The sequence below is a fragment of the Epinephelus lanceolatus genome, chromosome 2 (assembly GCF_041903045.1).
Source record: "Epinephelus lanceolatus isolate andai-2023 chromosome 2, ASM4190304v1, whole genome shotgun sequence".
Taxonomy (NCBI): Eukaryota; Metazoa; Chordata; class Actinopteri; order Perciformes; family Serranidae; genus Epinephelus; species Epinephelus lanceolatus.
In genome coordinates this window covers 39,103,703-39,131,342 of record NC_135735.1, presented here as the reverse complement: position 1 = coordinate 39,131,342, position 27,640 = coordinate 39,103,703, and the positions used below count along the sequence as shown (strand labels likewise).

Genomic DNA, 27,640 nt, shown 5'->3' with positions numbered 1-27,640 from the left:
CTCTGTGGTGCATGAAGCCCGCTGCTGTCATTTTACAGCTGTTTCTCTCTCTGAGGTTTGAAGAACTAAAGTGGTAGAATGTAACAGTCATTTACAGTGAACTGCAGGATGTAAAAAGAAACCGGAACAATGCACATTGACAGAAACATGTATTTAAGTAACATTTTCTTACAAAAATAAATCCATTGCAGAGCTCAAGTACGTACAGATCAAAAGTATTTAAACTATACATTATGTAAATGTAACATGGACATATAGAAGTTAATAATTGCATAAAAAACATTGCATTCATTGAAAACAATGACAGACACACCTCTTGATGTTAACTGCCCTGGATCACTGCAGTCGTGCAGGGACAAGGACACAATGTGGTAATTATTGAATTGGACAGACTGCAAACAGCAATTAATTCTTGTCAGCCGGGACTCATCTGGAAAATATTAAATGCTACAGCATTCACCTCCGTTGTTTTGGGTTGACGAGAAACATTTGAGACACGACATATTCAACCAAATCAAAGCTGTCTGCGTGGATAAATACCACCAGTGATCATACAACTCTCGTATCAAACACTTGTACAAATAAATAAAGTGCCATAGCTGCCTGGATTTAAGGGAACTGAAAGCAGGAAAAAGTTAGAGAATAAAGGTCAAATAAATTTGTTGTTAATTTAAAAAACAAATTTTTTTTTTTTTACAATATCACATGCTGCCAAGGCAACCACTCACTGCTTGAAAGGACCTTAAGGATCACAACTATTATATTTATATTGTTATATTTCACAATATGAATTTGACTGGCAGAGAAGTATTGACAAACAAATGGTCAAAAGCACGTTAAGCAAGTGAGGTAGTTAGCAAGACTGGAAATTACAGCTAAGACAGAATGTTCTCTGTAATCAGGCAGAAGTTCACAGTAAAAGGAAATGAATGTCAAACAGGTAGTATTTCAAAAGAACTCGAATGCAGTCGATCATATTTTAAGGCTCATGACTTATGTATCTGCATGATTGTGGTTTCAACAGATTTCAAGCTGCCAAAGAGGCTTCCTGCATGTGGCACTCCCCATATCATGTAGCACTATGACATTTCAGCTAGGCATCTGGTTTTCTGAAAAATAATCCCTTGCAATCTTTAAAAACCCGGGGGGCGTTTGACAGCTTTTAATACAGTGTAGACTTTGAACCAGTTTCCTAGCATTCAGCTCATGTATTTCTTAATCCAAAGATGGTTGCAGAAGAGACATATCGCCTTCTATGAGTTTTAAAAAGGTGAATGAACAGATACATTTATTATTATTATTACTACGGTGTAAAGTCTTAAATAATGCACATTTTTCCAGTGTCCAAAACAAGCCAAAATGTATTGCTTTGTCTTTGGCTCTGTGACTGTATGCAAATGTAATAATACCTGAGGCACACATTTGTTTTGCATTGAAATTGGTATTGCAATGATCAAGAAGTTTAGCTAAAATTATGGTAACAAAGTCTTCATTATCAACATTGCTGGCTGAAAGTGCACTCTTACACGTAATTTTCTAATTCACATTCTTCTGAAAATATGCATTTGTAGGCTATTGCTATTTATGTACAATCAAAATGTTGCTATTATAATTTCAATAATCAGTAAAGTAGATTGTTGGTAAATTTAAGACATCTGTTTTCAGTAACTGTCTACTGAACTTGAAAAGGACACTGATGCATAAATACGAAAAGTACAAAAGTAAAATTATTTTGTTAGGTAAATTAAAAGGGGAAAAAGGGGGACTTGTGGTTTTAACAAAAAGACTTTCGTTTAGTTAAAATGTTGCGACCCTACCTATTGTGTTACTACAGACACTCAGAAGTAGGAGGTGTCATTTATTGACGTTATTCATGCATCCTTTTTTTTACTGTGGACTAACAGGACAAACTCTTGATCAGAACAGTTATTAGACAAAGCCAGAGCAGTGGGCTTGATGAACGGCCCACCGCCCTGCTCTCCACCTGTAGTCGGTACTGTGCCAGGACTCTGCTGTAGCCCATCTCCTCTGACACACATGTGTAAGTTCCATCCTGCTCAGGACCCATGCTGTCGATCAGAAGAAGGCACTGCTTCTCCCTGGAGTTGCAGGATGTGTTGCCCTTGAGGTGATGCCAGGTATACTGGGCATGATGGGACGTCACCAGGCACTGGAGGAAATACTTGGACTCAGGGGGAAGTATGATGCTGTCCTTGGCCACACCTGCCTGCGGATCAGTAGAATATCTAAGCGCTGAGAAAAGAAGACAAGCTCTGTTTAGCTTCAAGGCGGATGTTTGTTTTATTTAACTAGGCTGTTTCCTTATTTTAATTAGAGCATGATGAGCCTCTTAGCAAGGTGCCAGCATGCAATGGGCAAATCTTAAGTGGACCAAGCCAGGATAGCTTCTGCACCTAACAGTGAAACTGTTTTACTAAGGTGCAACAACTTAAAAGAGTTTGTTTTATCAAGGGTTATTATTACATGGTATGAAGCAGAGGAGTTTACTTTTGCACATGAACTTATGTGTGAGGTGCAAGCAAGTAGAGCTGTTGAATAATGAGGAAGTCTGTCTGGTGTGAGGGTGGCAGAATCTAAAAGCGGACTAGAAGAATAGAGAACTGTATTATCAGCATACTGAAATATAGAAGGAGGTCTCTAATGTTAAATGAGAAGAAGATGGGGCCTAAAGTTGAGCTTTGTGGCACACCCTTAATGACCAGAGGCCTGTACTATGAAGCAGAATTTCAGGTCTTAACAAGGTAACTTTAGGGTTAACCCTGGGTTTTTAGCACTATAAGGCTGGTTCACTTTTTTACCAGGATACATTACCATGGTAACATACACTGAACAGCTAACCCGTCCCGGAGCAGGTTAATTTCAGATCAGATCACAGCCTGTCAACACCCTGACCTCTGACCAATCAGATCGCTAGTAAAAATGTTAATATCAGTAGAATAATTTTATTGTTCCAGTCTTTCTATTTCCACTCTGGTTTTAAAACAGAACTTTTAACAAATGGAGAGATTGTTTATGAACACTGATAAGTGTCACAGCATTTTTATAGTGCAAAGTTTATTTTATCTCCAGAATAACATGAAACACAAGTGTATTATAAGTGGAAATGAAACTGGAAGATTGTCTTTTATTTAAAAGAAAAATCCACACACTGTTAACTGTTAAAAACAACATTTTGGTCAGATATACCTCATCAAAACAGTCTGGCATTGCTTGTAAGTGTCTTACGTGACATATTTGGAGTAGTATCTTAATCATCCAACTTAACAGCAGGAATTCTCACTCTGTACTTGAAATATAATAATACCTACACAAATGTTTAACCTTGGCCTACTTGTAATATTTGGAAATTATTTCTAGTGTTTCTACATCTTCTTATTTTGTTGGAAGATTACATGCTATTGTTTACATTGCACTCCAACAAATATGACTTTTTGCTGTCCCTAAAACAAGACATTCCCGCTGGTAATTAGTATTGTTTTATCTCATATATGAAGAACTCGTGGTTCTGATAATGTTGCTCATAATTAATTAACAACCCCGCCTCTGTCACATGAATGCTTTTGTGGCTGGAGAGGAAAACCCAGCTACTGAGCTAGTTGATAACCAGCTTCGTGCTAGGCAGCCAGTGTTAGGGTTAGTGAAGCCAGATAACGTAAAGATGTCCAGGGTATGCTGAACTTGCGTCGTAGCACAGGCCCCAGCAGTGGGTGTGATAAGACAGTTGGAAATAAGGGTTAATAAAGAATTCAGCAAGACTAATACTTTTTTAGTATTTCTAAAAGACAGGTCAAAGCTCTTGTTAAGAAAATTAAAACTGGATCACAAGATCAGAACCACAGATCAGATGCTTGGGGCGACATTGTGGCTGTGACGTGACAAGGGCAAAACCACACTGCTTGTAGAGCAAGATAATACACTTCTTGGAAGTGGCCAAGTCGGTTGCTTGCAAGTGTCCCATATCATGTGAAGCATATGGTGAGATAAACTAACAGTTCAAATCAGCCCTAATTCCTCACTTTAGTAACAGACACACAAAGACAGGCAATATTCAGTATTCTTAATTAACCATGTGATGCAGTGGCTGTGAAGTCAAGGGCTGGTACTTTTAAAACATGGAGACTATGTTATTCAACTTGATTCCAGAGATTTAGACACAAGCAGCAGGGAGATATTACAGTATGCACTGTAGTAGGACTGGTAGGGACAACTTCAGCACAAACATCCTGGATAGTTGAACTTGAATTAGTATAGTTGTGTTTAAAGAGCTTAGCTTTTCATTTGCAGATATAAGTGCACAGGTTGGTTAGGGATAAGTGATTTCCTTACAGTGTACAAAATTAAATATAGTATTTGGTTGGCAGCCTTGAAGACCCTTATGATATTATGAGAACAAACATACAGCACCTCGTAACCTAGCAGCAGTACTGCCTTACTGGAACCACTGAGCTATTCAGCCAGAAAAATATGTAAATATTTATCTATTCTGAGTTATTATTTCCAACATGTTTTTCATGCATGTTTGATTAGCGCAGTTTTATCTGCACTTATTATGATCATGCAGGCATACAGGCATATCCTGATCTGTTTGTTTGGATTAATGCAGGTCTGTTCTCCTGTGCAAATTTAAACAGCTCTGTGTGAACCTTTAGAAGAGAACGTCATTGTCAATACATCCAGGGAATTGTGACTTTTTTGCCAGTGGGTATATAAGATCAATTCCACTCATGTCAGTCTGTTTGATATAAAGCTGTAGCCAGTAGTGGGTTAGCTTAGCTTAGCAAACACACTGTTGGACAGAGGCAGGCTAGCTGTTTCCTTCTATTTCCAGTCTTTGTGCTAAGCTAAGCTAGCTGGCTGCTGGTAGTTTCATATTGAATGTAGAGACTGTTAGCAAGAAATATAGGCGTAGGCTGCAAGGTGATGCAGTGGTTAGCACTGTCACCTCACAGTAAGAGTTCTTATTTCGAACCCAGGATGGGGCAGCCCCTCTGTGCAGAGTTTGCATGTTCTCCACGTGTCAGTGTGGGTTTTTCTTGTGGGTACTCCATGCTTCCTCCCACAATTGCCCTAAATTGCCCGTAGGTGTGAATATGAGTGTGAATGGTTGTCTGTCTCTATGTGTCAGCCCTGTGATAGTCTGGTGACCTGTTCAGAGTGTACCCCACCTCGCACCCAATGTCAGCTGGATAGGCTCCAGTCCCCCATGACCCCCAACAGGGTAAGCGGTTATGGAAAATGAATGAATATAGATATAGATTGATACCTTTACCTGTTCCAGAGTGCTGAACCTTTGGACAGATGGAATGGTTCCCATGGGTCACATCCTGCTTTGTGCCTCTGTAAAAAGGAAAACACAGCTCAGTTAGAATACTATGTCAGTTACATTAAAGACACTGTGCATAAAGCTAGTGTGTTTTTACTTGTAGTTATGTACTCACCACCACAAAAGACACAACAAAATTACCTGCCAACTGATGCAAGTACATCTGACATTTAAACTGACCTTAATACAGTGTACTTGCCTTAACGCAAGGTACACAACTGTCATAATACACTCTTATTACTAATACTATATATGCATGTGTTTATAAACACACAAACACACACGTTCTTTTAATCACGTAGGCCGCATAAAGACTTTATTGGCAACTACTTCACAGTAAACTGCAAAAAAGAGGAAGCTGTGAATGACAACGTTCAGGAAATGTATTTTAGGTTTGCTCTAATTTGCCCCTATGTCAAAGGACACTAAACAGCTGCGAGTGCTCTCACCTGCTAAGACTTCTGTTTAACTTCAAATTACTAAAAAAAACCTTTGTGGCCATCTCCTGCATGTCACTCCCCTCTTCTCTCTCCCCCTCTCACACTTGTCTGTCCTGTCAATTAAAGGCTAAAATCCCCTCGTGGGAAGTAGTGTAATGAGGGGGCTCTACCAGTTCGACTATTACTCAGAGCAAGAATATCCCACTCTTATTCCAGTTATTGCAGTCAGCAGAATCAGACTCTGATAACAGTTTTTATCCTTTTTTATATACGGTATATGAAAAAAGTGATCTCAGCGATCAAAGTCATCAACCACATCACAGGAAGTGTGTATGCAGATGTACTCCTCTGTGCTACAACGGTGAAAATGTATGCGTGTGAAGGGGTTGTCAGGGTGGAGGTAGCTGTGTTTCTGTGTTAGTGGTGTAGCGACCAGTAGTACCAAAGTTAACACTCACACACACACACACACACACACACACACACACACACACCACAGAAATTCTAGCCTCTCTTATTATTAAAAAGAAGTCCTTCCTGTTAACAGAGAAAGCTGTCTATCAGGTTTAGGAGGTAAAGTCCATTTCAAGTCAACTTGTAATCGGATTGGTACAAGGTTGTCTCAGTGTTACTGAAGACTGAAACTGTATATGTTAAGTGAGAATGTAATAATGACACCAGTACACATGATCTGTGCAGTTCTTCGTCATTTGCAAACACAGGGCTGCAACGTGAGAAAACTCACAGTATTATCATAGTAGGAACAAACAACGTTGTGTTTTCAGTAAAAACTCCCATGAAAAAAAGTCCTCCATAGAAGAATGACACCCGTTTATTATCACAATTGATCACACTTTGGTTCTTGAACAGGATGACTGATGTATTTTAATATCCTCATGAAAGTACACTTTTTTCCCCTACTGTTTCCTGATAAATAAAAGTTGTTGCAATGTTAAAAACAATTCGGTCATAACAAGGTACTTTATTGTAAAACATTTTTCCCCTAACACTTCTGAGTTGCTCAAACAGCTACACCATCATGTGACAGTGAGCAGTCAGGTGATCGTGCTGCAATGCCAAAACTCATGACACACTGTATGCTCAGTGCTCTAACAAAACTAGAGCTCGCACTTGAATGCCTCTGGTTGCAGTTACAATTTACACCCATGTCTGTTCACACTTGTGCCATGGCAGTAGACAATGCTTTAAATATGGATGTTGCTGCAAAGCTACATATTCTAAAACATGGATGCTTTGCATAAATGTTTGCCCTGGCAGCATTGAAGATCTTTACAATCAGTGCAGTTTGAAGATGGACACCCAAGACTAGTGTCACCAGTTTAGTGTGTGACCAAATGTCTGCCTGTCTATTCCTGAGTTATGGTGTTGAATAATGGCCAGAAAAGTGTTTTTGCAGAACATTATCATGTCATGGTGAAGCTGACCTTTGACCTTTTGGATATAAAATGCCCTCACTTCATCATTGACCCTATCAGTCATTTGTGTTAAATTTTGTGATAATTAGTTCATAAATTTTTGAGTTATGGCCAAAAATGTGTTGGTTGTTTTTTTTTTTTAGGTCAGAGTGACCTTGACCTTTGACCACCAAAATCTAATCAGTTCATTCTTGAGTCCAACAGGATGTTTGTGCCAAATTTGAGGACATTTCTCAAGGCCTTTTTGAGATATTGTGTTTATGCGAATGAGCCAGAAACAAGGTCACAATGACCTTGGCCTTTGACCACCAAAAGAAGAAATTCCCTGAAGGTGCTCTTAAGATATATCGTTCACAAGAATGGGATGGATGGATGGATGGATGGATTAATGGGCAGCCTGAAAACTGGTTATTGTTGGTGCGAAGACATAACAACATGCTGAAACCTTTGCACAAGAAATCTGATTCCAATCCTCAGTTATTATATTCCAAATATGCGTGCACTCTTGAACTGTTGTCTGAAGAGAAATCATAGCTCTGAAGGGATCATTTGTTTTCGGCAAAATCCTGTTTTAAAACAGGTGTGGATGCAGAATTTAGAAGGTGCTCAGTTGTGTTTAAAAGAGACCAGAAATTAAGTAGATAGGCAGTAATTAAGTCAGAAAAGTAAGTAGCTATAACTCTTTATTCTATAAAGTAGCTCTCTATTACACATTTCTACACTCTTCTGATGCTATGTATCCAGCTGAATGATCACCTCTTCTCTCCTCCTCTATGCTCAGTGTCCACTCATATTTTTCTGCAAAATAATGGCTAAGTAAACAAAAATAAAAACAGACCCAATAATACATATGTATAATATAGCATCATTTAAAATGTCATCTTGTGACAATCTGTTATATTTTAGTTTAGTTTATTTAAGGACAAAGGCTCATAAAGACTGTTTGACATCACCTTGCTGAGAACAATAAAACACTATTGTGCTGTCTGTCTTTGACAGCCAAAACAGCTGACAGCTATGGAATTAAGTATGTTGCTGTGTTGATAAAAGACTGACTGCTAGTGCCAAGTTGGCACTGTCAGTGTTGGCTCAATGTTGAAATATTTTGGGAACATGACTTTTATCAAAGACATCTGAATTGCTCCATACAGGAAGTGATGACTCCTTAGTGGGTGCAGTTTGCGGTTAATCAGCTGTAGAAATATATGGCACATTACACAATAAAATGATGACACCATGTGAATAACACAGCATGAGGCGGATGCTGAGACACTGTGTGGCTGACTTTGATGAACCTGTGGTATTGTACTTGCGTATGAATTAAAGGTACCCTTATAAGTGATGCACACAGCTGGGGCGCTTGCTGTTGGATTGGATTGGATTATGATGTTACTGAAGTTGGCTATCTATCAGTGGTGTTGGAAATTGACCTATAATTAAAGTTTTTTGGCTAACTTCAACACTGTGATCCAATGATTCAGATGTTACTGCAGATATTTCCTGTTAGTCTTAGCATTTTGCTTATTATTTTAATATCTGAATCATGTTATCGCAATGACAAATAGCCAACTTCAGTGACTTCATAAGCCCAGCCATGTGCATCTGCTGCACTTTTGTCAAGTTGGTGATGATGTTTCCTCATTTGCTTGTGTTTTCTTAATCTGTTTTTTTTTTTTGTTTGACCTCAAGCAAACACAAGAAACAATGAATGTATTTGTCGGTTTACAAGAAAACTCCACAGGGCACCTTTAAACTGAGGCCACTCCATGTAATCTCTGGATGTGAAATGATAACGTATATTTAGATATTTTGATAAAATGTCTCTGGTTACATAAAGATGGGTGGTCTTACTTTGTCTGTGGGGAGCAGTCTCTCCCCAACTCGTTCCAGCCACAGTAGGGATCTCTGGCCAAGACACATTGCTGACAGCTGTTTCCATAGTGGGTACAGTTTGCCACATCCACTTGGACCAGTTCATTTTGTGAGTTCACATACAGCTTCCTCTGCAATGACACATAGTACACAGGTTTTCTAATGGTACTGGACCATTTCTGACTTATTCATCAAAACACCGATATTCTTGAAAAGTTTAGACTTCATCCAGAAAATCTAAGTTGCAAGCACACCTGGAGAAGTAGTACCATTTTCCTTTAACTCACTATGACAATTACTGGCAGTTGCTTCCACACTCCCACACCCTTGTGTCTTGGCGGGGTGAATAGTTGTGTAGGCAGTACTGTGTTACTCACAGAGGAGGGCTGCAGAATCATGCCGAGGATGTGGGTTCTGTGGTCAAAGGGTTGGTACTCAGCAATGACAAAGGTCTGACTTTCACTCTGTATCGCCTTATGAATCCCTCCATTATCTGTTTAAACACAGACAGATACACAGGAATGTGACTAAATACCAAACTCTGTATAACACATCCCAGTGTAACACAAGTCAACTCACTCATATCTCATTTCACCACCTCATTATGACTCTTACAGCCAAGCCTATCAAATGTTTTGATAAAAAAAAGAGATTATTTTCATAAAAATCCCCCTCAAAACCCACCCTCCAGTAAATCCTGTTAGATGTGACAAAGCAGAAAAGCAAAGTTCATGTGTTTATATATAGGCCTAACAGTGCATGGGTAATGTGTTTGGGATTTTCTTGCTGTAGGCTGTTTCTCTACAACATTTATCACATTCATATACAAGTGCTGTTTGTGTCTTCCCATTTGACATGGGAAACTGTTCAGTTGGCTCAGCAGTCTTTAGTCTTCTGCTAATGACAGCACGGACCTCTGTAAGGATGGTCATAAAGGACTGGTTCAACCAATTTGGGTCACACAGTGTAATTAAAGAGCAACACAACTTTAGCAGCTGCAAGGCTGACGTGGTTTGTAAACTTAACAGCTGTCCAATGATGTGTAATCCTCAGCCAATAACAGCATGCAGGGTTTGAGGGTGGGACTCTATAAAAATGTAGCCACCACATGCCGGATTATAAGTGGCATCAAAAAGGAGCCGTTGAGCCGAGGAGGAGGGACCAGCTTTTAATGTTGTGTTTACAAACCACAAAATCCTACTCATTCTGCCTTTGTTAACTTGACTGTTGCAATGTTTTAGTCCCAACAAGCACAAATTGCTTGTGTTTATTTGAACTTCTGAACCTAACCATGTGCTTTTGCTGCACAAGGAAATAAATGCCAAAAATGAAGTGTTTTGCCGACGTTGCAAGTGCATTCTGAAAAAGACTGTATGCACCTAACAAGCAGAAACTGTGAATTTCCTGTAAAAGCGGAAGTGTATTTTGAAACGGCACAATACATGTAAGGTTGCTGTCCCGCAATGTTGCAGGAGGATATGTATCATATTTAGACATGGCACTGGGCTGTGACGTGACCTAAGTGTAGCAGCCACACTGTGCATGGCAGTATCAGCAGTGCTATTTTAACCAAGCTAGGCTAGCAAGCTAGCTTTCATGCCACTCAGACACTGCCTGGGTAACACCCACTCTGAGGTGTGAGACTAGGACGTAGTTTGTTATAGTTTGTCCAAAATGGTTTAATCATCTTTTGAAACTTTTTAAAGATATGTTTAAGAGCCATTACTTGGGTCCAGACCTTTGAATCAACAACATCACTGAGTTCAAGTTGACTGACTCGTCTGGCATCATCACAGCAGCTTCTCAGTTACAATAAAAAACAACCAATGAGTACAGTGGTGGGACTCAATTAGCCAATCAAAGCCATGGGCAGGACTAATACCATTGTCAAGTTGTTGTCAAGTGGTGCACTCGAACCAGTGAGGAGTAATAACAACAATAGCGAGTGCTACAAATGTAACATACTTCTACTACATTTCAATTTGGCATTCAGAGAGAACATTAAACTTCACAGTAAGCCTCTAGGATGTGGGTACATATGTAAAACTTTGGTTTTGGCCTATTAGTGAGTCACACCACACACCCATATTTGCCCTACAGGTGATCAGTCCTGCTGTCTACAACTCAGTCCTATTGGCTGAATAGTACTTGGCTGAATCAGGCTGCCGGTGTCTGCAGGCCATTTTTAACCCAACTAGATACTTGATACTACAGTAATATCTAGAGCTGCAGCTCATCTCCTGTGTTAAAGTGAACTTTTCTTGCTTATTTAAAATGTCAAACAATAAGTTGTTCAAAATGCTTCCCTTCCAGTATACAAACAAATTAAAGGAACCTGAATATGTCATGACCCTCAAATGTACATACGTATACAATACAGTACACTATTCTTATCAACTTCCCTGATTCATATTACTTTATTACTCACTTAATGACAGGAACAGAACTGTGTGGTCATTGTTCTCCTTGTTCTGGGAACCATCAACATAGATGTGAGTGTAGCTGTGGTGATGAAAGAGAAGTGGGCCAGAGTTCTTCATAGGCCGGACTGGATTCTCCATCTCGGAATTCTCCCTGATCATGGTCAGGATGGGTGGAGCAATGTTTGTGCTGTCTTTAACACACTGAGGAAAAAGGCATATGTTTTAGTTTTGGTTGCCCACCAAGTGATTGTTTGGTTACATTCTGGTAACACATGGCATGTATGTACTTTATAATATTATTAATGATCGAATTATTATTAAATTCTTTGTTCTTTAGGAACAATGGTTCTTTATTTCAGACAGCTGAAGAAAAAAGTCTGCGAAAATTGGTTTTGTCAGCTAGGATGACAACTGTTGCGGGCAGATTTTATTCATGGATGTAAAAATAGAACTGGATACAGTGTTAGAGCTGGCGCCCTGCTTGTCCCTATTTAAGTTGCTCAGTGGTGCATGAAGCTAAAGAAGTTCAACTGTACAAAATTACCCAGATGATCTGCACCGCTTCTGCACTGTGTGGCCCATAAAGCAGGTTGAATCCACTTTAACGTCTGGAACCTCCCGTCTACGACGGGCTTGTGATGCGCCCTTGTTGAGGACTTGGCTCAGATTAATCCGATCCTGTTTGATTCGGCTGTGTGAACCTCTTGCGACCGCATGCCTTTGCTGACGTCAACCCCAGCAGAATTGTGGCCCATAAAGCAGGTACTCTTGAGATTCCAGCCAGCCGAGCCAGCTACTTTGGGATTAGCACTTAACTTGAATGGAATGAAATGATTAAATCATGAGGCACTCTGAGACTTTTCAAATGTTATTGGACTGAATTGATATAATTCTAATAGTGAAACATTTTGCAGGGGTAGTGACGCTCAAAATATGTATCCCTGATTAACAAATGTCTCTTTTGCCATGTAAATCGATAGTAAGAAGTCTTTTTGAACCACATGGCATCACGTGATGGATGTGATTACACCATTTGGCCATAATGGAAATTGGATTCAAGGCCCCACACACTTCCTGGGAGCCTGTTTTTAACAGCTGGAGCTAGTTAGCTAATCAAGCTATGGTTAGGTGATGGAAAAAACGGCGTCCTGCTTACTTTTGAATGTTTCTAGCTGACTTCTTGGGAAAGAAGAGCCCTCTAAAAGTGCTGTTAATTATGCATTTGATGGCTACAAACATCACATTTAGCTTGACGCTGACATTAAAACCAAGGACGGGATGGCGAACCAGGAGCCCTCTTGCTGTGAGGCAACAACGCTAACCGCTGTACCACCTTGCAGCCTCTGGTTTTCACTTGCAAAATCTCAAATGTCAAAATAACCCATACTGCACAGAAACACACAGCACCATTGAAGTAAACTCTGAAAACTTTTTCTTTCTCATTTGGCTCATGGTAATTACATGTTACATCATGTTGATGGAGCGATGTGAAATACGATCCAGAGATTTCATGGGTGTTTTATTGTGAAAATTGACCGGATACTCTCCTCTTTTCTGCGCCTGACTTCCTGTTTGACTCATCTGGTCTGTGATATTGATATTTCTGATCTGATCTGATATTTCTGATATCCATCAGAAATAGACCCGGCACGTATTTTTAGCGGAGCGGAGTGCCGAGCCGCTTCTAGGCCATGGCTGGTGGAGCAGCTTACATTGCCTTGAATGGCCGCTATTAGCTCCAGCACCCGTGCCTCGGCTGGATCGCGCACACCATGGTTCCAGTGGGTTACCATAAATGGGGCTGTCCCAGAGGCATTCAACTACCAGAGGGCTTTTGAATTCTTATTTTCAAAGTCCCATAAAATGAAATGCTCTGATTCAGGGTGCCATACTTTCAAATTGTAAGGGAGGGAGGGATGGAAGCAGTAATTTGTGTCTGTGTGAAATTAATTTGAGTCTTACCTTTTGTTTACTTTTCGTATTGCATATTTTGTATTGTTTTGCGTATCTGTAACTGTGTTTGTGAGGGAGAGAGTTTTAAAAGAATATTTTGTCTGCACATGATTTAAAATAATAAAATAGCCTTCCAGAGGCAGATCAGTACGTCAGTCATTTTTCTTTCTATAACTGAAATGTTTAACCACTAATTCGTATTTTTAGTGTAACCCTTCACCATAACATACCACTAGTGTTCAAGCACAAAGATTAGGCATATTCTGCCATCATAACTTGGCCCTCAGAATTCACCAGACTGATGCCTTTAAATCAAATATATACAAAATTTTCTCCCAGGGGAGCATGCCCCCGGACCCCCCTACAGGGTTGGATGTAGCTAGTCTCCAAAAATCCTGTGGGAAACACTGATATCTTTCTATCTATCTATCTATCTATCTATCTATCTTTCTATCTATCTATCTATCTATCTTTCTTTCTATCTATCTATCTATCTATCTATCTATCTATCTATATCTATATCTATGTATATATACACACACACACACACACACACACACACATATCTTATTGTTCAGACTTAGATATTTGACCCTACTTGTAGGTGTGCCCCTGTATCAAAAGGACTGGCCCTAGCTTTGCCCCCCCCCCCCCCCCCCCCACTGAAACTGGCCTAGAACCACCACAAACTTATATCATATTATATATCATGTTCCTATGTAGGAGGGGTGGTGGGACCATTTGCATATGTGCCCAGGAGTCACTGGGCTCATAATTCACCTGTGGTTATTTTACATCTGGATTTGCATGAAACTTACCTTTCTAGACCTTTCTCTTTGGTTCTCATTGCCTTTAAATGGGGAAGTCATGAAAATGTTTTCAATGTCTTGTATCGTGTAGACACACACAGCACTCATACCCCTGCAGAGAGACACCAGACACAGAGGTCAGCAAATGTACACAAAAGACATCTGCTGCTACAACAAAATGTTGTAAGGTCAGTAAAGATTTCGAGCCGCGTTGGTAAAATCTGTCAAAGAGCTGAGCAGACAGGGCTGAGTTTAGAAAGGGGAACTTAACTTGACCTGCTTGTCAAGAGGAAGCATGAATAAAATAAGACTATTAGAGACAAAGGACAAGTAAGACAATAAGAAAAAAAGAACCAGTTCTGTCTGATTTACATAATCTCCAAAGTTTAGGGAAATGTATCAACTGTACAATGGTTTGCCCATTTTGTCAATTTAAGAGTTACATTTCTCTTGTTTTACTTCTGTGTAAACAACTGTTCTCAGGCGCACTCAGTGGCTCAGTGGCTCAGTGGGTAGGGCAGGCCTCCTATGTACAAAGGCAATACACCTACGCGCCTACTGCAGCGGCAGTATGCGCTTCGCTGCATATCATCCCTTCTCTCTCTACCCATTTCATGCTTAATCTGTCCTGTCAACTAAAAGAGAAAAAGCCAAGAAAACGGCAACTGTTTTCAGTTTTTATTCCCATCTCATGATAGTTTAGGGTTATGTCCTTTGGTTAAACTGGCTGACACATCAAGTGACTGCTGTTCTATGTAAAGACACAACAACAGCAAAGTCATTCTGGTTTTTACCTCACGTCATTGTGGCTGACTAATGTTATGATCCCGGCAAGAATGCAACATGTGAAGTCCAGAATTTTACCAAAATGGGTCATCAGTTAAGTTTGGATTACATTTTGAAAAAGCATAACATTTGATAAGGCCAATGCTAAAGTTACAATCATACTTGAGTACATATGCTATTAAATGCTCGAGACCATTTATTTTGTCCCAACATGATTCAAACTTGAAATGTAGCACTATTATAAAACTTTACAAAATGCTTTCAACTCTTTCATGAAAACATGTATTATAATGGAGTCATACCATTCATTTCTGAAGAGTGCATAAATCCTGGTATCCTGCCAAAGGTGTGCATGCACAGTAGCCACATCCACCAGCTCAGAGAAATGCTGTCTGCTGTCAGGGTCTCCACAGTAGAGCCTGGCATTCATCTGAGACGTCCAGCTAAACTGCAGGTTGTTTTTGCGACCACCACGATCTTTCTAGAAGCAATGCATAGACAAGCAATCGATCAGTCCTTCATATTGTATATGTAGTAGCTACTTTGTGCACATATATCTGATGCTGAAATTTGTTTTTATTCATGAAAAAGTCGAGCTCAAAATTTTAAAATTAAAAGCGTAACCTTAATTCCTAATTATGCAGGTCTTACCATGCAAACCTGGGTCACAAAAGGGAGCCACATTTCACTGCCCAAGCCTGTCTCTCTGTTTTTCTCCTTATAGAAGGCATAGACTTTGCTCTGCCGGGGATCATCTCTCCGTTTGTTGAGCACCAGGCCCACATAGTACTGCTCTAAAGACAGAAAGAAATGTAAATATTTGTCTAGCTTCAGAACAAATGAAGTTTCTTAAGTCCTTGCAGAAAAACAAGCTCTCTCCAGGCAAGTACCTTTATCACTGCTTGCAGGTGCAAGTCTGTTTTCCCCAAACTTGTGGATGCCAACAAACTCTCGAGATCCAGAGTATGTAATGTAGAGATCACTATCTAATGATAATGAAAGACAACAGAAATTATTAGTTGGTTTTTTGTTTTTTTTTTAGTTATTAATTTTTTAGTAAGCAGCACTGCTGTGTTTTCAATTTGCAGCAAGTTCATATTCCAGAAACCAGTTTCTCATGTATGTAAAATTACAGATAAGCACAACCTGTGTGAAAGCCATAATGTGTCTGTATTGATGCCAGTGTGAGAAACTGGAGTCTGGAGTGAGTAGAAGGTATGAGCAGGTAGCACCAGCACAATGTCATTAGTAGCAAAGAAGGCGGCAGAATCATCTGAAAGTGTTGAGCTGAGTAAAGCAGGTCAGTGTTGCTGTAAAGAGCATAGAAATCAGATAGCAGAGTATCATCAGCATAGAAAAAATACATTGTGTACAGAAACCTACCGACAAGAACAGAGGGTTCACCTTCCTTTATGACAAATTCATTTATGCTTGTTTTTATGTCCTCTGTTTCAGGTAAGGTAATGCAGCTGGGTGACTCCACTGCTAAATTCTACAAGAAAACACAACAGGGCTTAAACTCTCTTCACTTTTCTCCATCTGGTATCACAAATGTAATTTAATGATTCAGCATACCTAATTCATAAAAGCTTATGCATCGTACAGGTACATTTAAAAAAAAAAAAAAAAAAAAACTATTCTTGCAACAGCATCAGTGGGTTATTTCAAATACACAGAAGGAGAAGTGACTTGCCTCCATGAGCAATAATAGTAACTACCAGACAGAAAGAAGCACCAATGGTGATTATTCCCAATGTTGTCTCAGCAAAACAGATATTTTCTTCCAGTGTCAGTAAGATACCCATTAAATCTCTGTGTGTCCTACCATGTCACAGCACACTGTTTCCCTGTCATTAGTTCCACAAAGAAAGACCTCGTTGTCCTTTGACTTCTTATGGACCAGAGTGATGTTATAGTTGCAATCCTAAATGACAAAAATGTTTATGATATTTTAATCAGATCTAATCAGCATACCATGTGATCTGCTGTTTGCCATTAAGTTAAGTTCTTTTACCGCTTTCACTCTCTGTGGGGGCCCTTTGTCGATGCACTGTGCCCACAACACGCTTATTTCCCGAGGAGACTGTGAAGAGAAAGGATACAGGACAGTCATCACCTCCACATCATTATAAATTCATGCAAACTGTTATTTGATTACAGACGGTAGATATTTCAATAATGTGAGCAAACAAAGTCAGAGATGTTCACTACCTCCTGAGGATTTTGAAAGTTGAATGAATACAGGTGTTTTTGTCCAGCAGCTATGACAATGCCGGGCTCTCTTTCCAGAACAATCCCTACAGGTGCACTGTGCCCAGGCAAAGGCAACTTGATCATTGGAGTCTCTGCAAAAAATAAATACATTAATAAATTAATTAATAAAATAAAATAATCTACAGCATATATTAACATATCATCACCGGCCACTTTATTAGGTACATCTGTTCAATTGCTCCTTAACGCAAATAGCTAATCAGTCAATCATGTGGCAGCAACTCAATGCATTTAAGTATGTGGACATGGTCAAAATAACCTGCTGAAGTTCAAACCGAGCATCAGAATGGTGATTTAAGTGACTTTGAACGTGGCATGGTTGTTGGTGACAAACAAGCTTGTCTTGAGTATGTCAGACACTGGTGATCTGCTGGGATTTTCACACACAATCATCTTTAGGGTTTACAGAGGATGGTCTGTAATAGAGGAAATATCCAGCAGTTCTCTAGGTGAAAATGCCCTGTGGATGCCAGAGGTCAGAGGAGAATGGCCAGACCGGTTCAAGATGATAGAAAGGCAACAGTAACTCAAATAACCACTCATTACAACCAATTTATGCAGAAGACCATCTCTGAACCAACAACACCAGGTGCCACTCCTGTCAGCTAACAAGAGGAAATTGAAGCTACTACTAATTCGCATGGGCTCACCAAACTGGACAATATAAGATTGGAAAAACATTGCCTGGTCTGATGAGTCTTGATTTCTGCTGCGGTTGGGTCAGAATTTGGCATAAACAACATGAAAGCATGGATCCATCCTGCCTTATATCAGTGGTTCAGGCTGGTGGTGTTGGTGTCATGGTATGGGGGATATTTTCTTGGCACACTTTGGGCCCCTTAGTACCAACTCAGCATTGTTTAAACACCACAGCCTACCTGAGTATTGTTGTCCATCCCTTTATGACCAAAGTGTACCTATCTCAAACAATGACCTCCACAGTCACCAGATCTCAATCCAATAGAGCAACACTAGAATTTGGTGGAATGGGAGATTCACATCATGGATGTGCAGCAGACAACTCTGCAGCAACTGTGTGATGCTATCATGTCAATAAGACCCAAAATCTATCTTTCCAGCACCTTGCTGCATCTATGCCAAGAAGAACTAAGGCAAGACTTTCCATCTTGTCTCCGTTTATGCAATGGTTTGTCTTGTGAAGTGCAGAAAGAAAAAATGTCAATTTCAACCTTAATTTGGTCTTCAGTGCTATACATAAAAAGTGTCTGGTGGACCTTTCACACATCTAAAATTTGTGAGAAAAATCTGAGGGTATCTAGTGGATAAATTGAAAATAGAAGTAAGGGGGCCTGGGAATTTAGAGAATGTGTCTGCAGAGGAGGGACAGAGAGACCGACTGTGACACTGTCCTATTCATAGTGGCTTATGTAGGCTTTGTGTCTGCCCACTGCTGAAGTGCCTGCTTTGTTTGCTTCATGTGCCACAAATGACTTGTCAGGGTGTTTCCAATCTTTAAATGTAGTTTTGGTGAACAGTCCTGTTTGACTTGGAATTTTGTGTACTATTTGGATGACAGCAACTGCAAAGTATGGAGGGAAAAAAACATGGTTGTATGAGAAAAACACATGACCATTTTCCCATGTCCAGTGATTGGCTATGTCTCGGATTTAGGACCACCTATGAGAGTGGCTAAGGGAAACGTGGGGATTTCTGTATCTACACTATTCTAAATAAAAACAAAAAACAGACTTGCGTCACATGAGAGCAAAAATACTGATTTTGGCCACCTTTTCTTGTAATGTGAAAGTTGCCTAGTAGAGCTGTAGAAAATGTTGATGAAGAGTAGTAAATGATGAAAGAGATCACAGTCAGAATCACTGAGCAGTTAACCACAGCTGTTGCTTAAAATATGTTTGCTTTGCAAGAAAATGAGAAGTGTATGTAAAGTAAGAACTGTAAGAGTAAAATTAGAAGTATGCCATTATAAGATTTAAAAGCTGTCGCATATTAATTAATCTTTTGTATCGGTGTGTATGTAGCGTCCTCACAATGACTATCTTCTAGCAGTTGGCGAGATATTTGCGAGACATGAATATCGAGATGTTGATTTCAGTTCCTTATTTTGGGGATCATCTCAGCTGTTAGTATGTATATGGTGCTCCGGACAAGACCAGTGCAAAAGTTGATGTAATGGAAGACTTGTTTGTTGAAGGCACTCTGCTATACTGTAAAAATAGCAACCCTTCCTTTGTTAGTGTGAGATACCTCCATACTCCCACGTTACTCCATGTGTAACGTGGGTAATTGAGCCCAAATGCAGCACTCCGGAAGTCAGGGATAGTTGGTAATGACCTTTATTTATACATAGAATAAACAGGAACTTGAGCTGATAAAGATGTTCTGGTAACAGTTCAGTCTTCAGGCTCAGAGCCCACACACAGTCTCTGGGTTCAGGGGCCAGGGAATGGGCTGGGCTGAACTCTGAAGTGGGACCGAGAACGAGGACATGAGTCCTTGGACCCAAACAGTTCAATCTGTTAGCAGGTAGAGGTAACAGAGAGGGGCTTACTGATGTCGTGGTCGAGAAGGTGAGGGGTCCGGAATCAGAAAAGCAGTCCAGCGAAGCAGCAGAGCTGATGAGGGATGAGCAGCAGGGAAGTAGAAGCCAGGCGAGGGATCAAGGAGCTAACAGGTAAGTGAAAGGAGAGACGCTAGGAGAGAGAGAAACCCAAGAGAGTACAGAGAGAAACCAGAGATGCTGAGGCAGAACTTGTGGTTGGGGACAGAAGGCTGGTGAGTTTACCGAGAAACAGATGATGCGGGCAGGTAATGGGAGATCAGGCAGGTAAGGAGTGTTGGAAAGTCTTGCATGTGGGCAAAGAACAATCTGGCAAGGAGAGTCTTCTTCTTCTTCTTGTAGTTTCTGGCAACCCTAGATGCCTTGTGGCACATTGCTGCCGCCGTCGGGTCGAGTCTGTAATGCACTTAATTCCATTTCCACAAGTGTAATCCTGTAGCAGCGATGAACTCAAGGACTGCTTTCACAGCCCTTGGCTAGTTTTCAGTGGGATTCAGAAAGCTATTTAATGTAACACCCCTTGCAGGCTGGCCTGACACTGCTTTATACATCCTCTTTCGCTCTTCTGGCTGCACTCCATGAGGACATGCCTCACAGTTTGTTGTTTCTTGCACGCTTCACAGAGTTCATCTTTGTGTTTTCCAATCTTTAACAGGTCCCAGGCCAGCCCACAGTGCCCCAGTCTCAGCCTTGTCATGGTCACCGTATGCCTCCTCTCTGACCCCAAGTAGTTCTGCCCCTTTTTAACATTGTTCTGAATACTAAAGTAATGTTTCCCCTTTTTTTCCCTTTCCCACTGCTCTTGCCACCCTGCTGTTATTCTTCTTCTGATAATGGACCTATACTCATTCACTCCTATGGCCACCTTCACATCCACCTCCCTCCTCAATGCCCTTTTAGCTGCCCCATCTGCCATCTCGTTCCCCTCCACCCCCACATGGGCTGGCACCCAGAGAAACGCAATCTCCCCTCCTGCCTTCTCAATTTTATATAGCTGTACCAACAGCACCACCAGGTCTCAGTCATTAAAACAGCATAGTCTAAGTCTAAGCATATAACAACCTGCCCTGGCTGCAGCTCCTCCACCCACTCCAATGCCCATATTATGGCCATCAGCTCTGTTGTGAAGACTGAAACCCCCTCCGACAGTCGCCTGCTCACTACTATGCCCAGACTTGGAATACACAAGGCAAAACCTGACTTCCCTGTTTCTGAATCTTGGGACCCGTCTGTGTAAATTTGAAGATGATGTTGCCAGGATCTTTCTAGTCTGTTTGCCACCAGGTCATTATAAGCTGTACTTCCGTTTGTTTGTTTTGATTGATTCCAATATGCTGGGGTCTATCTCCGGTGATGGTAATAACCAAGGCGGTACAACTGGCCAGTGCACTATAGGGGCAACCCCCACCTCCCCCAACCCTGGCCCTCCATTTCCTTATTGATCCTAAAAATGAAGCACTCCTTTTTGACCCTTCTTCCTCCCCACTCCCATGCATCCTCCAGGACTGATTTTGCTGGATTCTCCCCTTTATATCCCCTTAGTTTACTTATGTACTGCATTGCCAACTTTGTCCTTCAAATTCCCAGTGGAGTCTCTTCCATTTCAACCAGTAAGGCTGGGATTAGGGTGGTGCGGAGGGCCCCACAGCACACCCTCAATGCCTTTGCTAGCACTACATTAAGATGTTTTAGAGTTGTTTTGGCTGCTGTACCATAGCACAAACATCCATAATCTAGTCTTGATCTTACCATTGCTCTTAGTATTTGCATGTCTCAGCCAGTGCCCCAAGCACTTCCAGAGAGAGACCTCATCACATTAATAACCTTTTCGCATTTACCTACAATACTATCAATATGTTTTCCCATGTGAGCCTTTCATCAAAATGTACTCCCAAGAATTTAAATACTTTTACCCTCTCAATCGACCCTTCGCTAAGTCCTGCCCCCGGACGCAGACTGGCCAATTATAATGTATCATCGGGCCAGCTCAGACCAGGGTCCAACAACAACACAGCTGTGCTCCATTGACTCTAATGCAGTTGTTGCAGATTTCCTTCATTTTCAGGCTGGTTTTGTGGATTTGGAGCTAAATGTTGTGCCTGGGGCACGTCGTGTATTAATGATACTCGTCACCTGGAGAGGTAGGAAGGAGATTTACGTTTCTTCCCTGTTTCAAAACCAAAATCAAGCCCTGAAAAGTGTAGGGTTAGCTAGCTAGCTACTGAAGATATAGCCTACTGAATGTATCCACATGCTGCATTTGCTTGTTAATGATTATAAGAGTGAATAAAAGACCGACCCTGCCGTACAGGAACCAGTGAAGGGAAGCGGGGAAACTTTGCCGATATTAAACCAGCTGTGTGTCAATGCCTTGTGTGCAGATGAATGTTGTTTGACTTCCCCCGGAGATCCTTGATTGTCCGGCGACCGAGGTCCGGGTGCTGGCAGCAGCACGGGGGTGAAGCCAAACACTGTTCATCTGTTCACACTGTGATGCCACACAGCTGGTTCAATATCAGCAAAGTTTCCCTTTATATTCATTGTCTTCTGTGGCGATCAGCAGTGGTGTGGTGGTTCATTTTTACTCTGTGATCTGTAGGCTTTAGCTTCAATCTTTATTTTGTTACCTTAACTCCATTGCTGTGTCAGTCTGGCATCCTGAATATATCCTTCAAATGCACATTGTAGACCCTTCTTTCTGCTTCTGGCTGAAATCACGTTTTTGTTTTTCCAAAAATTTGAGAGTATTTCTCCAGGGAGTGCAGTCAGCGACAGTCTAGCTCCGAAACCGAAAGTTTGTCGGACTTAGCAACAGTAACTAAGGGGCACGGGCCTTAGCGAAGGGTGAATTGCCTGTCCATACATAGATAAACCTTGACATTCAGTTTTCTTATTACCAAACACAACATGCGTTGTTTTTTTCTGCTGATATCTTAAAGCCCCACCTGCTTCCCCATTCAACTATTTTATTTATCGCTCCTTGCATTCTCTCAGATATGTGTTTTATTTTACTCCTGCTTTTCCACACTGCTCCGTCATCTGCGAACAGAGAGAGACCAAACCCTGACCCGATATCTTTAAAAATGTCATTAGGTGGTCATTGAGGGAGGTCGTATGGCTTCCCCCACAGTTACAACACTTGGCCTCCCTTGCCTGACACTGAGCAAACTCATGGTCACCTCCACACTTTGCACACCTCTTAACTTATCTGCAAGCAGCTGCTGCATGCCAAAAATGCTGCTTCTCTCTTTGAGCTTCAGTTTTACAGAAAATTAGCACATTTCCATTCAACATCATTTTCACATTCAATACAGGTCTCATTCTGTTTTTAATCTCTTCGGACAACTTGAGGAGGGTTAAGCCTTTATCGCTCCTATCTTTGAACTTGAATCCACCCTAGTGTCCCGGCCTCGGCTTCTTCCTCAAATTTTTGTCTCTCACCTCACCCTCACTGTCATTGTCCGACCTATCCCTTTTGTTCTCCCTTTATATCAGCTGTTGGCCTACACCACCACTCCCCCCCGTCCTTGGCTACCTTTCCCCGGCATGGGGACCCACACAGAAAGCCTGGTTAGCTGGCCTAGTCAGCAAGGGCAGCCGTGCGCACCGCTATCGGACTTATAAATGCCGTCGGTCGATACCCTCCTCTAACCCCACTCGACCCACCAGCAACCAACTCCAAAAGTCCACAATCCAATGTCAAAGTCAGTTGTTGTCCATTCTTATTCACTTTAACCAAGGATTGACAAACAAGTTCGAAATTTCACTCTCACACAACCGTCTCGACGTCACCCCCCGCTTGAGTGTCCCCTGTCAGCCTGGCAAGAAGAGTCTGTAAAGCAGCAGTTTTTATAGTGGCAGGGGGTAATGATCCACAGGTGAGGGCAGTTGGCCTGATGAGGTGGGTGTGGCAGACAGGCAGGAGTGGGAAATGTGTGGACAGGTGATAGGCTGCAGGTAGGTGTGGTGGCAAGGTGGGGTGAATGGAAAATTGCTGAGTGAGCTGAGCAGATGGTATGTATGGCAGGTAAAAAGTGCCTACTGTGACACCATGCCTGCTCAGTGAATAAGCACTTGATTGAGCCATCATGTTCCCCGATCCCTTCATTTCACCACAGCAAACACTCCACTTGCACCACTGCAAACTGAAACAGCGTGAAGATTTTCCACATCAAACACACCTTAATTCGGCCTCAGAAACAACAGCCCAAAACTAAAAACGTCTTTCTGGACCGTTGTTCTTCATATTGGTGTTCCAAGCCTCCCTCAACTACCCTCACATCCTTATCAACAGATAAGACCCATACATGACACTGCATAATTGTGCAAATGAAAGCATTTTAGGAGTGCAGACACCTTGCAGTAAAATGAGAGGGGTGTCATTTTGAGGTTTGTTATTCAGCAAAATCTGCAGTGGCAGTATGTGTGTGAACGTGGGAGAATGCATGTTCTCATGTTTGCTCCTCAGCACATATCTCAGACATGCTATGACGCCAGCTGACCTCTCTGGCCACAAGGTGACTCCCATTTACCAGTCTGGTGAGATGCTGTTCAATTTTTATGCACCTAAAGATAGCCCTCCAGCTGATCTCAAACTTCCTCCGACACAGACTTCTTTTAAAACTAAACTAAAGACCTTCCCTTACACGATTCTGTACAAGAAGATAAGATTCTGTTCTCTGTTTTCGGAAACATATTTCAGTGCACTGTAATACCAGAACTCCTTAACAGGAAGTTGGTGCCATACTGATTCCTGTTTTGTAAAAATGAAGGTAACAGTAAAACTAAGTGTTGATCAAACATGAACTGAGATTCTATTGCTGCATTGCCCTTTTGTCACCTAAAATGTTTTCAGAAACATGATTTAGCTTTCTGTTTAACTGTTATTTGAGACTGTTTGTTACCAGCCGGCTGCCATATTGTTTCCAGTGTTAAAACCATTGACTTTATAAGGTCAAAACGGGCAAGCTCTAAGCATTTTTTGGGGTCTGGTCTCCTACCTCTTGAGCAAAAGCAAATGCCTCAGCCCTTGTCTTTGTTTTCTCTAGTATGTAGCTAAATTTCAAAAGAATATCTGTCTTTCTACTGCGACAGCCCAGCTTCATGATTTGTTTTTATGTGTTTATGTACTGTATATGTGTTTTATGTGTATTTATGCATCAGTGTTTCTGTTTATTTGTTCTTTTTTTGCTGTTTTAAATAGTTTTTATGTAAAGCACTCTGAACTGCTTTTGTATGATGTGGTGCTATACAAATTAATTTAAATTCCACCCATGTGTCAACATGAAAGCGCTGATGCTATACCAATGAAATCCATCGCACAGGTCTATTCTCAAAGCAGACATTTGACTTGTAAAACCATGGAAAGCACAAGATGTTACTCAGAACATTTACAATGGCCCTGTTCTATTCAGGTGTCCCAGTAGGCCTACATCAATAAAATGTGACGGCATGCACTGAGACAGCTTTATGGAATTCAGGTATCATTCTTTTTTTATTTAGACTTTTGTGTTTCCTCTGTGACATGTATCAGTCATCTTTTAAAAGAGCCTTTTTTCTTGATGAAGACACAACTTCTCACAATTGATTCATCACTGAAACTTTCCAAAAATGTAACTCTTATTCTTCAAGACATGCTTTTTAAATATTGTGGGATCATTTTGTTATCACCATAGTATCCATATGGTAACTTTGATGGTACTGTAGGCTACTGAACAATGACTGTAATATTTTAAATGTATATTCTGATTAAATTACATGAATAAAACATCTATCTATCAATAACCTATATTAATCTATAATCTTTATTCTTATAATATTAATGATTTAGTGTGTTTGTGTCCATGTAGCAGTATCAATGGATATTTATGTCCTTGTATCAATATGTCTTTCAGTTTTCTATCACAGTTGAATTCCCTACGGACGCCTTAATGAATAATATTATTATATATATTCACCCTGATGCCAAACGCCGATGCTGATGCCAGATGAGCACTTTGATGATTAAACTTATTCGCAATGCAGTCAGCCGCTCTGTTCCGTTTGTCTGAACTGAGAACGACAATCTTAGGCTACTTTTGTGGGTTTTAAATTAACTGGGAAGACAACCCTCCGCATTCCTCAGACATAAAAAAAAAAAAAAATCAAACATTTTATTCGTGTTATTTTCATGGATACACGTCAAGTAGCTGCATCATCGCGATGTCAGAACTATTTCATGTTTCAAAGTTAAAGTGAAATAGGAAATATTTCATACCTTTTTCCGTGAATGTCATCCTCGGTAAATGCGTTGAGTTCGCCTCTGTCAAACTATTGAGGCATGAAAATAATAAATATACTGTTAGAAATAAAGGTAACATTGTCCGTGTGAGGTGTCAGCTGCTCCGTTGGCTCGCGATTGACTGCGTCACACGAGTAGATGTCCGTGTGTTCAGCCCTGCCTCTTCATGTTTCCTAATAACTGACGGGATGGATTTTGACATCATGGATTGTGACATCATTCAATTATAGCCTTCTCTAATGATCTTATATTTATTTTTTTATTTATTCATTTTAATTTTAGAGAATTTAATAGCAAACACAGTTATCCTAATCGTGTCACGGCAGGTGCGCGCAGGGCAATGAGGGATGGACCTAAATGCAGAAATAGATGCAGTTAATGCCAGTCGATTGATTTATTCCCAAAAGAAAAGATACAGTAACTCACCGAGATGAGTTGCAAGTCCGAGCAGTTCAAACAGAAATCGAAATAAATCCACAGAATCGCAGGAAAGGAGCAGGGAGACGTGCAGGTACACAGGCAGCTGCAGTCAGGTCAGGCTGTGGTGGCTTGAAAACAAAGTATGAAGCACCATAGCACCTAATGAAGTGACAAGAGGGACATAGGTTGGAATGGAATGAGGCGCAGGGGAATTGGGAACAGGTGTGTGGATGGGTGGGGCAATCAGGTGAAGGGTAAAGGAAGAGCATCTGGTGGATGCACAATGGCAGTTAGGGGGGCAGGAGATTTTAGGAATATGTCTGGAGGTGAGGGACAGAGAGACAGACTGTGACAATTGTTTATCATGAAGATTATTTATTCCAGCAATTGTGCTCGAATATGTTTATTACATAAATGATGCAGGTGAAACAAACACATTGTATAGATGAGGTAAATAAGATAAATGAATATTGTGTCATTACTGGGCTTCAGTGACAAGTGATTTTCTTTCTGATAAATTAGTTTGTCAGATTTCTGATGTGATCTACAGTTTGAAGACGACTTTTCCCAGCATCTGCTTCTCATACAAAGTCCAGGAGCCAATCATCATGGACATCAGAGGACCTGACACCCTCGATTTATTGCCTAAACTTAATTAATCTGGTGTATGCTGCCTAAAGCTTCCAGCAGATGGCAGTGTAAGTTCATTGCTAAATAATTTTACCTCAGCAGAAACAACTGACCACGAGGCTTCCTTTCAACCAAACTCTTTAAAGATGGATACCACTTAAATACAAAGGATGAAAAATCATACAAATATACATTATAAGTCAGTGTCCCTATCACTTTAACATACTATCTGCTGTTCTTGATAGAACTTTGAAATGTAGATTAGTTTTTATAAATATTAAGATAGTCTGTGTACTTTTTTTTAAATCGGTGGGACAGAACTTGTCTCAGCATCACTGTTCAAATGTGAAAGATTTGGAGTAATTCAAATGAAAATACTGCACAGAGTATACATCACCCCTCTAGATGTAAAAACATGGATCAACCCCTTTCAG

At 40.7% G+C, this 27,640-nt stretch overlaps 1 protein-coding gene across 3 annotated transcripts; it reads right to left on the bottom strand.

Moving 5' to 3' along the window:
* Positions 1–132: 132 nt before the first annotated feature.
* Positions 133–26,714, bottom strand: LOC117251208 (semaphorin-7A). Of its 3 annotated transcripts, none has more exons than XM_078161587.1 (14): positions 26,583–26,714; positions 17,275–17,408; positions 17,078–17,146; positions 16,889–16,987; positions 16,447–16,555; positions 15,954–16,049; positions 15,715–15,857; positions 15,366–15,544; positions 14,287–14,389; positions 11,521–11,716; positions 9,470–9,585; positions 9,072–9,223; positions 5,285–5,358; positions 133–2,253 (listed from the first exon to the last, which is right to left on the bottom strand). In XM_078161587.1, exons 2-14 carry the CDS (start codon positions 17,398–17,400, stop codon positions 1,898–1,900), a joined length of 1,818 nt encoding a protein of 605 aa, XP_078017713.1. In that variant the 5' UTR covers positions 17,401–17,408; positions 26,583–26,714; the 3' UTR covers positions 133–1,897. The 3 variants fall into 3 exon arrangements, with proteins under 3 accessions (XP_078017713.1, XP_033473207.2, XP_033473292.2); XM_033617316.2 differs by lacking the exon at positions 26,583–26,714 and adding an exon at positions 26,133–26,340; XM_033617401.2 differs by lacking the exon at positions 26,583–26,714 and adding an exon at positions 26,133–26,337 and having other exon boundaries at positions 5,291–5,358.
* Positions 26,715–27,640: the final 926 nt, after the last annotated feature.

Coding starts and splice junctions, on each gene's coding strand:
- LOC117251208 (XM_033617316.2), bottom strand. CDS start 26,235: ATGTTACCTTTATTTCTAACAGTATATTTATTATTTTCATGCCTCAAT. Junction 17,147..17,274: donor ACTTTCAAAATCCTCAGGAG/GTAGTGAACATC, acceptor TTCTCTTCACAG/TCTCCTCGGGAAATAAGCGT. Junction 15,545..15,714: donor TTGTGACCCAGGTTTGCATG/GTAAGACCTGCA, acceptor CATTGCTTCTAG/AAAGATCGTGGTGGTCGCAA.